Here is an 11,761-nt window from a genome sequence, read left to right on the forward strand (position 1 = left end):
TTGTTGAAAATATTAATCTTTATTTTTCAGTCTGTAGAACTGGGTTCTCATTTGAAACTGATGAACTTCTTTTATGTGAACTAATTATTTTTATTTTCATAAAGATATTGGCAGCATGAATGGAGCACAAAAGCAGATTTATAAAATGTTAGCAGAGGTGCTAGGAGGAACCAATTGTGTAAAAGCCTCGGTTCTTACCCCTTATTACCACCGAATAGGTAAGTCTTTGGTAGGTTACTAGGTACTTTCAGAAAACTAAACTAATTAAAGTAGAATCGTCTCATCAAATGGAATTTCTAAACAGACCAAAATAGAAAAAAGAATACAATGATTCAAGTTTCCATAGTCCAGCCTGAGAACCATCAGCATTTTGTTGTTTTTCAAAAAAATTTTTTACAAATCTTTCATCAATTCTAAGTAAAACCCAGGTTCAGATTCACTGAATATTTCTAGATCCCCAAAAGTTTTTTTCCTCTCCATGAAGTACCCCAGAGTCAGGGAAATGATTTAGCACCATTTCATTATTTGTTTTTTTTTTTTTTTTTTAAAGATTTTATTTATTTATTCATGAGAGAAACAGAGAGAGAGAGAGAGAGGCAGAGACACAGGCAGAGGGAGAAGCAAGCTCCAAGCAGGAGCCCAACGCGGTACTCGATCCCAGGTCTCCAGGATCATGCCCTGGGTCGAAGGCAGGCGTTAAATTACTAAGCCACCCAGGGATCCCCCCCATTTCATTATTTGAAGTTCATGTCAAAAACTAACTTGGATTGGGCAGCCCCGGTGACGCAGGGATTTAGTGCCGCCTGCAGCCAGTGTGATCCTGGAGACCTGGGATCGAGTCCCGCGTCGGGCTTCCTGCATGGAGCCTGCTTCTCCCTCAGCCTGTCTCTGCCTCTGTCTCTCTGAATAAATAAATCTTTAAAAAAAAAAAAAAAACAAACTGACTTGAATTAACCACTCAGATGAAGATTTCTGTAGGTATGCACTTAGCTCCAACCTGGTTAACCTTGTTTCTCAGTGGTCTAGCTGTAGAAGGCATTCTGATTTCATTGTGACATAAAGTTAGTGGGCTAGTGGATAAATTGGACAACATATGATTTAAAAAAAAAAAAAAGCTAGGTATGCCTGGGTGGCTCAGCAGTTGAGTGTCTGCCTTTGGCTCAGGTTGTGATCCCAGGGTCCTGGGATCAGGTCCCACATCGGATTCCCTGCATGGAGCCTGCTTCTCCCTCTGCCTGTGTCTCTGCCTCACTCTCTGTGTCTCTCATGAATAAATAAATAAATCTTTAGTATATGCATAATATATTATGCAAGGAAAATATGTTGACAGACTGTTATGTGAAAGGGAAATTTATCTATTTCAAGGATAAAAATATGGTAAAGATTAAATATTTTAAGTCAATGTAAGGAAAATTTTAGGAAAGATGTATCAAAAAATGAAAGAAGAAATGTTTGTAAAGAAATGTTTGGGCAGAAGCTGAATGACCAGATTGTGTGTTCAGAAGGCTGAACCAAATAGTCATTTATACTCTTATCTTTACACTACAGAACACATATTCTCAGTTGTTTGGTTTTACCTTAGGATTACATTAGTAACAAATCCACAAGTAACAAGAACTTAACAAAGTTTATTTCCTTCTCCCATACTCTTAGGGTATCCAGGTCTGGGATGCCAGCACCACAAACATTAAAGATCAAGATCTTTTTATTTTATTATAATCTACAACCTTAACATGTAGCTTCCACTTTATGGCCCAGAATGTCTCCTTGTCCTTTAGCCAACACATCTACAATCTAAGCAAGAGGAGGAGAGAAGGAAAAGGAAGGGTTTCCCTTTAAGAATAGTTCCTTGAAGTTGCACATGCCATTTTTAATGAATACTCTGTGGCCATCCTTGGCTATGGATGAGTTTAGAAAATGTTTTTATTCTGGGTACCTAGCTAAGATTTAGGGATTCTATTAAAAATGAAGGCAAGTATTAGGTATTGGGGAATAACTTGCACTCTCTGGGAGAGGGTTGTTTTAAAAGATTGATATAGATCTTCCTTGATTTACCATGGGATTATATCTTGATAAGCCCATTATAAGTTGAAAATATTGCAAGTCAAATGCATTTAGGGGTGCCTAGGTGGTTCAGTTGGTTAAGTGTACGACTTTTGATGTCAGCTCAGGTTGTCATCTCAGGATTGTGAGATCAAGCTCCACATGGGGCTCTGTGCTGTGCATGGAACCTGCCTCTTTGACCCTCACTCTGCCTCCTGCTCCCATCCCTTGCTTGCACCTGCTCTTGCACACATGCTCTCTCTTAAAAAACAAAACGAAACATTTATTAATTTTAAAGATTTTATTTATTTGACAGAGAGAGAGCACATGCAGGGGGAGCGACAGGCAGAGGGAGAGGGAAAAGCAGGCTCCCGAGGAGCAAGGACTCTGACGTGGGGCTTGATCCCAGGACCCTGGGACCGATACTTGAGCCAAAGGCAGACGCTTAACCAACTGAGCCACTTAGGGGCCCCCCAAAAAGGCATTTTACCTAACATGGCATACACCTAACATGCCAAACTTCATAAGTTGGGCTAGCCTACATTAAATGTACCCAGAACATTTACATTAGCCCACAGTTGGGCAAAATCATCTACCACAAAGCTTGTTTTACAATAAGGTATTGAATATCTCATGTAATTTGTTGAAAACTGTCCTGTAAATGAAAAACAGGATGGTTCTAAGTCTATCCGTTGTTTATCTTCACTACTGCTGCCCAGCATCAAAAGAGATCCGAGTTCAAAATCTGAAATATGGTTTCTATTGAATGCATAACACTTTTATACCATTGTAAAGTTGGAAAATCATAGGTTGGAGACTGTCTGTATACTGTTAATCTATACTATTTAAAATATGTTTATATTTTAAAATATACTCCTGTAAAAATAATGCTCTTGGAAGGAAATACACTAAAACATGAAAATGATCTGTAATTCCATCTCATAACTTAAAATTATTGATCACCAACTTTGTGTCAGGCACTGTGACTGGTTATTTCGTTTTATTCTTTTTGTTTTGTTTTTGTTAATGTTTCTTTCAAACTATAAATAGTCATATCTGTGTAAAACATTTGGAAAATACAGAAAGGAAAAAAAATCACACGTAACTAATCGTGCATAACATGTAATTAGTACTGAAAGTAGGATTAGTCTGTCTCAAGATTATTGTATTTCCAATTCATATTTGTACTTTCTCATGTCAAGAGGCATTATTTTTATGTGAAAATGTATATGAATCAAAAATAAGATTTAATTGGTATTATTTATGTATATAGATATAGCATAATTATGACAATGTAATAGTATGATTAATAACTATGGATTAGGAGCATTGCTTAAGGTTTTAAAAAAAACACTCACTTAAAAAAAATCACAGGATACTACTTATAGAAAAACCAGAAAAGACAAATAACAAAAAAGAGAAATAACCGTGATATAACCATTGTTTACTTTTGCTGTCTATTTTTGTAACTGACTTGCTTAAAACCAAAAAATGGTTTATTCTATAATGTTTGTAGCTATGTTTATATATTGCAAATATTCTTCTGTGCCCAGAAGTATACATTATTTTTAGTGACTGCATCCATATTTCATTGTATTGAGTATATGATAGTTTATTTAATCCTTAGGACTTTTTGTTGGTACATGCATCTGTCAGACAATGCTGCAGTTTTATAAAACAACAGCAGTAGTAATTGATATGCCTATATATTGTTTATTATATGTTAAACACTGTATTAAGTGTTTGATGTATAATAGACTTTATTATGCCCCTACCAGGTACATAAATTACTCTAGATTAGGAAATTGAGGCCAAGACATTATTGTTTGCCCAAGGTCATATAGTTGGCAAATGATGGAGCCAGTATTTGACCTAGGCATTCTAGCTCCAGAATTCATTCTCAATAAGAGAACTATATTTCACATTTGATAGTTAGCTCGAAGTTGCTTCAGTGCCCCAGTTTCCCTTATGTATAAAAAACATATACTCTTTCCTTTTCATTCATTGTTTCTTTTCTCATTTGTCCTTTCTTTTTCTCTTGGTTTAAATACTTTTACAATTGTTTTTATTACAGAACAATTTCCAAAAAAAAAAAATAGCATAGTATGATGAACCCCCATCCAGCATCAACAGTTACCAAAACTCACTCACCAGACTCACACCTGATCTTTTTCTAGCAAATCACACATATCCTCTTAAAATGTTTATCTGAAAAGGTACATAACCACAGTCCTGTCATTATCACCTCACCATTGTTCATAATAATTTCTTAGTATTACGTAGCTTGTCAATGCTTGAATGTCTCAATTGTCTTTTATATGTTTTATTTTACTGGGGTTTTTTTTTGTTGTTAAAATTGAGATCTAGACATTACATTTGGTTGACATGTCCTTTTAAGTTCTACGTATCACTTTTCCCCTTACAATTTATTTATTGAAAACAAATCCCCCCCTCCACATCCTAGACTTTTGAGTCCTCTTGTATCTTTTAACATGCTCCTGCATCACTTGTTTTCCTGTAAGCCACCCCTTAGATCTAGAGGTTTGATTAGATTCAAGTTAGATACAGGTTGGATTTTTTTGTTTGTTTACCCAGACTATTTTGTAGGTGGTATATACTTCTTGCATCATATCAGAAGACACAGTGCTGGTTGTCTTGTTTTTATTATATTATGGATTCATCAGCTCATCCATTAGAAAGTTCTCCTATCAGTTTTTCATCTATAGATTTTATCAGTCATTGAAATTATTGTCTAAACCCATCATTCATTAGGGGTGGTAAAGTAGTGATATTCTACATCTATCATTTTTTTTTTGCATTAGCCAGAATTTATCTAAAAAGAATTTCCCCATATCAATTAGTTATTCTTATGTACAGTTCATACAGGACAGACATGTTTGAATCTTTGTCTTTACTAGTTTCCAGTGAGTGGGTTTAGCTTCCTCCAAATGCTACAAATGATTTAAGAGGATTAAAATAAAACTCTTAATGTTATTTGGCCTACACCAACACTAAATATAACTGTGCTAAGTATAGTTTAATAATCCTTCCTCGTTGATTTTTATTGATCGATTTTCAAAGTGAGGTACCATTGGACCAGATCTTAAAAAAACAAGTTGGATAATTAGGGAGGTGTACATCGTTCTTTCATATATGTGTGTGTATATACATATATGTCTCTATATGTATTTGTATTTAAACTATGTCTTAGACTTCTACCTGTAAGAATTTACTTAATTCATACTGTTGATTCCTGTACTTCCTTATAGATTTTGAGTGTGTCTTGGACAAAAAGAAAAAACCTCTTCCGTATGGAAGCCATAATATAACTTTGGGAAAACTGCCAGAAATGCACTGGGAATCAAACACCCAAATAACTGGATCAAGACTGCCACCAGGAGCTGAGAGGTAGCTTCTTTCTTAGTTTGAGATTTTGTTAGTTAGACGTTAAGTGTAACATAATTTAATGAATTCAGTTATCAAGGAGTGATTGTAGGAGAATCTGCTCCTCATTTATCTTCTGCATTCTGCCTCTGTCTGCTTTTCCTGTACCTTCCACCTTTGTCTGTCCTTTGCTATTCAAAGCCTAGCAGTCTCTAACTAAAGTGCTAACCTTCTCATTGTCCTCAGTGGAAGTAAATAATATCTTCTCTGGAAGAAATATATCTGGAAGATATCTGAGTTGTATTATAATTAACCTAATATGTATAACATGTTCTGTTAGACTATAGGCTATGTTTCTTTATGTTTGTATCCCTAACAGTGCCTTCCATATGGTAGTCACATAATAAATATATATTGGACAAGGAAACGAATGACAGCATGGAGATTTTTATTATAATTTGGTGTAAACTCTAATGAATAGGCTTACTTGTCACCAATTACTAATTTAAGTAGAAAAATAACACACTCATTTATATTCATTTGGCTCCTGTTAATTTATAAAGATGCAACTTTGTTCCTGAAAGGCTTGTAATTATTCAGTGTCTCGTTTTGATTTCAGAAGTAATTTTTTTTTTTTTATCTTACATAGGATTGCTCTGCAATTTTTGGATTCAAGAGCTTTTTGTAGAAACATCCCTCACTTAAAAGGAAAATCTGCTATGAAAAAACGACATTTGGAAATTTTGGGCTATCACATAATTCAGGTATGAAATACTCATGTAATTCAGTCTCTAAAACCCTGGAGAACTGGCTATACGTGTGTTTCCTTTTTTAAAAATTGTAGTATAATTAACATACAGTGTTATATTCATTTCAGATATACAACATAATGGATCAGCAATTCTCTACATTACTCAGTGCTTACCATGATTAAGTGTAGTGATCATCTGTCACCATTTTTTCAGTCTTATACACTATATTCCATATGCTCGACTTTTCATCTCCATGACTTACTTATTTTGCAAGTGGACATTTGTACCTCTTAATCCCCTTTATCTATTTCACCCATCCCTTCCTGACATCCCCACCTCCTCTCTGACAACCAGCTGTCTGATCTCTATTTAAGAGTCTGTTGTTGTTTTTTTTTTTTTGTCTCCCTTTTTCTTTGTTCATTTGTTTCTTAATCACATATGAATGAAGTCATATGGTATTTTTTTTCTGTGTCTGACTTATTTAACTTAGCATTATACCCTCTAGGTCCATCCAGTATGTGTTCCCTTTCTTTGTGAAAGTTCTACTATTCCTTTTTTTTTTTAACATTAAAAAACATTAATTTTTAAAACATTTTTTAACATAAAAAAGTAATATTAGAATATCTCTGAAACAGAACATCCTCTCTTTTTCTTGAACAGTAAATAAGAATCATTTATTTTATTGTCTTTAGAATATCCATTGGTTTTTTAATGTATCTTACGAGAGAGAGGCACTGTGGAGATGGGTAGAGATACAGAGGAAAAGGCTAGTGTATATATATAGGGAAGGTACCTAAGAAAAAAACGTCCACTATTGGTATTTGTAGGAATAGGAGGATAAGATAAAAGGAGCTGTGAGGAAGAAGTAAGTCTCTGGGCTTTATCAGGAAGAAGGACCAACTTAGCTTCTAAAAATGGTTTATGCATATGTAAACTAATTTCACAGGTTCCTACGGCTTGACTCAGTGGTGCTTATAAGTCTTCCCTGATGTTTTTATTGTTGTTGTTGCTTTAAAACTTTCATTCCAATGATGTGACATATTTTACAGATCCCTCATTTTGAATGGAACTCTATGGCATTGTCAACAAAGGAAGCACGGATGGACTACCTGAGAGAACGGATATTTGGAGAAGGCAAATCATGATTGTAGTTTTTATTTAAAATTAGTGATGATGGTGTGTCACATCTGAACTTATTGTAATTAAGTGATCTGACTCAATGAAAAAAGAATAGTACAGAATTGACTGATTTCAAGGTCAGTTGAATACCTATTAAAATAAAGACATTTTACTTTCTCCAATACTTCTTTACCATCTGGTTGTGAAATTGTATAAAATTCTTGATATAAGAGACTTATAAATTTTAATCAACTTAAATAGTTTACAGTTCATTCTTTGAGTGCCTAGTAAGTGCCAGGAACTGTTTTAGATGCTGGAATTCACAGCAGTGAATTTAGCATATCTGCCATGGGTGGAGGTATCAAAATAAGTGAATAAAACACAGTATACCATAGATGCTATTAAGTGCTATGGAAAAAACTTCAGGGGAAAGGGGATAGGAATATTTTGGGTAGGTATAATTTTAAATAGAGTGATCTGAGAAGGACTCACTAAAGTGGTATTTGAGTAAAGACTGAAGGAGGTGAGGCTAACTGGCAGTAGAGTATTCTAGGCAGAGGGACCAATAGATACAAAGATCCTGAGGTAGGAATATGCCTGGCATATTTGAGAATAACAAGGAATCCTCTGTGGTGGACCAGAATAAGTGGGAGGTTGAGGGTAGAAGTATAATAAGAGAAAAGGTAAGATAGATAAGCATCAAATACATATGATCTGACCTCATGGCTGCTGTGAGTGAATAAGCAGCCATTGGAGAGTTTCTATAAAGGAATGATATGAACTCACATTTTAACTGAATCAATTTGGGCTACTCTGTTGAGATGGGAAAAGACTACAGAGAGGCGGGTGTATAAACAGGGAAACCCATTAGAACATCATTGCAATTATCCAGACAAAAAAATAGATGGTTGTGGGGGAGGGGGCACCTGACTGGCTCAGTCAGTAGAACATGTGACTCTTGGTCTCAGGATTGTGAGTTCAAGCCCCACATTGGGCGTGGAGCCTATTTAAAAAAAAAAAAATTAGATGGTTGGTTTATAGTAACAGCAGTGGAAGTAATGAGAAGTGGTCAGATGTTTTGCTATATTTTGAAGGCAGAGGCAACAACATATGCTCACTGATTGGAAATGAGGTATGAGAGAAAGGAGTCAAGAACATTTTACGTTTTTGTCCTGAGCAACTAAAAGTTATTATTGCTATTGTTTGAGATGGGAAGGTCTATGGGAGGAAGAAGTAGGGGGTGCAGTGGGTGGGAGGATCATGAGTTTGGTTTAGACATGTTGAGTTTGTGATGCCTTTTAAACATCTAAGTGGAGATATCAGATAGGCATGAGTTTGGAGGTGAAGGCAGAGATCCAGGTGCCAGATATAAATTTGGAAGTTGTCAGCAGTATTTAATGTGATGAAAGTAGATGAAATCACTAAAATGTGATGAGAGGAGAGGGTGAGCGGAGAAAAAGCTGAGGACTGAGTCTGCATGCCCCAACATGAGGTCAAGAAGAGGAACAAGCAAAGAAGGCTGGGCAAGGGCAGCCAATGAAGTAGGAGGGGAAATCATAGGTATGACTGTAGTATTACTATCCTTCTTAGAAGCCAAATAGAGAAAGCATTTCAAGGAGGAAGAGGTGAGCAGTTGTATCAGATGCGGCTGATGGCTCAAGTAAAATGAGGAGTGGGCGATGTACCTTAAGTTAAGAAACATGAAAATCCTTGGTGACCTTGAAAAGAGGAGTTTTGAGGAAGTGGTAGATCTGAAAGCCTGATTTAATAGAAAGTGGGAGGAGACAGGATTGATCGTATGTATGTATGTATGTATGTATGTATGTATGTATGTATGTATGTAGGTAAATGGAAGAGGGATGCCTGGGTGGCTCAGTGGTTGGGCGCCTGCCTTCGGCTCAGGTCATGATCCCAGGATTCGGGATTGAGTTCTGCATTGGGCTCCCTGCTTCTACCTCTGCCTGTGTCTCTGGCTCTCTCTGTCTGTGTCTCTCATGAATAAATAAATCTTTAAAAAAATACAAAAATAAATGTAAACAAATAAATAAATGGAAGCAAAGGGATGGAGTTGGAAATGGACCAATCTTGATCTGGTCTGATCCTCCATATGATGGAGGAAAATGATTTTCTCTTGTCTTACATTTATTCAATAAAATAGTTATTAAGGGACTACTATGTGATTTAATCCGTAGCCCTGCTTCCAAGAGTGATATATTTGTGCTGGGCAGAAAGCCATGTTGTAACTAACCTCAGGCCACCCAGTGGGAGTGCAGGTAACTAGCGTCTGAAACTTGCTATCCTCTGACTTCATGACCCTGTAAGTTCATTCTGTCCCAAAATAAGTTGGTCACCAGAGTGCCTTGAGTCTTCAGTATAGCTACAAAACATGTGTCATGTATAGATTTTGGTCTGTTGATATTTGATTTGGGTTTAAAGTACTTGTTTAACATATCTTTACTTTGCATAATGTGAAATCCAATACATAATGGTTTGTAACATGTAAAGTTCACAGAACCTTTTGTGAAAAACAGGATCAAAACAGTAAGCAAATGAAAGATGTCTTTTTTTTTTTTTTTTAAAGATTTTTATTTATTTGAGAGAGAGCCATGAGAGGGAGAGCAAGCTAGTGAGAGCCAGTGAGCGGGAGTCAGGGGAGAGACAGAGAGACAAGCAGACTCCCCACTGAGCAGAGACCCTGATGATGTGATGATGTGGAGTTTGATCCCAGGACTCTGGGATCATGACCTAAACTCTAGGCAGACACTTAACCAACTGAGCCACCCAGGCGCCCTGAGATGTCTCCTTGTAACCAGTCTCCCTCATTTTAAATTTCCTCATGATATTCATTTGTATTAGCTGAAGTGCTAAGTTCTGAGTGTTTATCTTCTGTATTCATGAATGTGTTCTATTTCCCAAATTATTAAGAGAAATGAACCCTGAATAGTTTAAAATATTTTACTCAGCAACTTTTAGAATAAAATGACTACACCGCTGAGGATTATAAATTGTTTCCTTTCGATAAAAGTGAAAACCCAGTTATTGTATACTTTAAATACATGGAAATCTTGATTAAATGACCCTGATGTACTTTTCACTTACTATTACACATACTCTGACTTCTCATGTACCACATCTCTCACTGTTCTTTCTCCAGGTTACCTGGCAGATAGTTTTCTTTCTTTTTTTTTTTTTTAATTTTGTTTATTTATTCATGAGAGACACACACACAGAGAGGCAGAGACACAGGCAGAGAGAGAAGCAGGCTCCATGCAGGGAGCCCGACGTGGGACTCGATCCCGGGTCTCCAGGATCACGCCCTGGGCCAAAGGCAGGAGCTAAACTGCTAAGCCACCCAGGCATCCTGATAGTTTTCTTTATATATATATTCTTATATATGTTTTTAAAGGTTTTATTTATTTGACACACAGAGAGATAGAGGGAGAGAGAGATGAATAAGGGGAACAGGAGAGGGAGAAACAGGCTCTCCGCTCAGCAGGGAGCCCGTTGCAGAGCTCCATCCCAGGACCTGGAAATCATGACCTGAGGCAAAGGCAGACACTCCAACAACTGAGCCACCCAGGTACCCCTGTTTGATGACTTTTCTATTTAAATAACTGGAGTTGTTGTAAACAAAAGCATTTTTTAAAGCATTCTTTTTTTCATTGAAATATAATTCACGTACCATAAAATCTACCCTTTTAAAGTATACGATGCAGTGGTTTCTAAAATATTCACAAGTTTATGCAACCATTACCGCCACTTAATTCCAGAACATTTTCATCATCCCAAAGTATTGTTTTTATAGTTTAATCTCATGTTTATGTAGATTAGCTCTCCCCAAAGTAATCACCATCTTGCTTTTATAGTAAGCACTTCCTACAGTTTTATCCAGGTTTGCATTTCTAGACCCCATAATTTGCACCTTTCCCCCTTTTAAGTGTGTCAGTCTGTAAGCATTTCCCACCACCCCTTTCTCTTCCAGTTTATCTGCTCAACAACCTGTGGAGTTTTCCACCCTCAGGATTTGTTGATTGTATAATCATGGTATAAACTAGAGGAGTATTGTCCTTACAGAAAAGTACCCAGGATTCTACTTCAGAAATCCAAAGTAAAACTGGTTTTTGTTGGATGTTTCCATATTTATGGTAGAGACAATAAAGCTGTATGAACACTCCTCTGTTCTTTATGCAATTACTTGACAAGTAATAATGAAATACTCCAAATTAGTTCCAAGTTAGGTTTCTCAGAAAATAAGAGATGTAAGGATAGAAATCAAACATGTCTCGGAGATCATGTAAAATCTGTGAGTGATGATTAGTTGATAACTTACAGAGTTGAATGTGATGGTTGTAGACAGATTGAGGTGTCAAATTAGTGTGCACACTAAGAACAAACATCTTGAATGTAGTGTTTCACATCCAGAAAATGCAATAATACAGTCACCTTTCTTTCCTATCAGAAAT

General features: G+C 36.3%; 1 protein-coding gene across 9 annotated transcripts in view; it reads left to right on the forward strand.

Annotated features, from left to right (window-relative positions):
- FASTKD1 (FAST kinase domains 1) overlaps positions 1-11,472 on the forward strand; it is a 54,697-nt gene extending 43,225 nt beyond the window's left edge. For 7 of the 9 annotated variants that reach the window (XM_077883100.1, XM_077883099.1, XM_077883097.1 and 4 more), the window contains 4 exons: positions 105-218; positions 5,313-5,451; positions 6,077-6,191; positions 7,229-7,556. In XM_077883100.1, the coding sequence (XP_077739226.1) occupies positions 105-218; positions 5,313-5,451; positions 6,077-6,191; positions 7,229-7,324 (464 nt within the window). In that variant the 3' untranslated portion in view covers positions 7,325-7,556. Of the gene's footprint in view, positions 1-104; positions 219-5,312; positions 5,452-6,076; positions 6,192-7,228; positions 7,557-9,490 lie in introns of those variants that run through there. The other 2 variants (XR_013371530.1, XR_013371531.1) reach the window with 2 other exon arrangements.
- The last annotated feature ends 289 nt before the right edge of the window (positions 11,473-11,761 follow it).

This window comes from Canis aureus, chromosome 34 (genome assembly GCF_053574225.1).
Source record: "Canis aureus isolate CA01 chromosome 34, VMU_Caureus_v.1.0, whole genome shotgun sequence".
In the NCBI taxonomy this organism is placed as follows: Eukaryota; Metazoa; Chordata; class Mammalia; order Carnivora; family Canidae; genus Canis; species Canis aureus.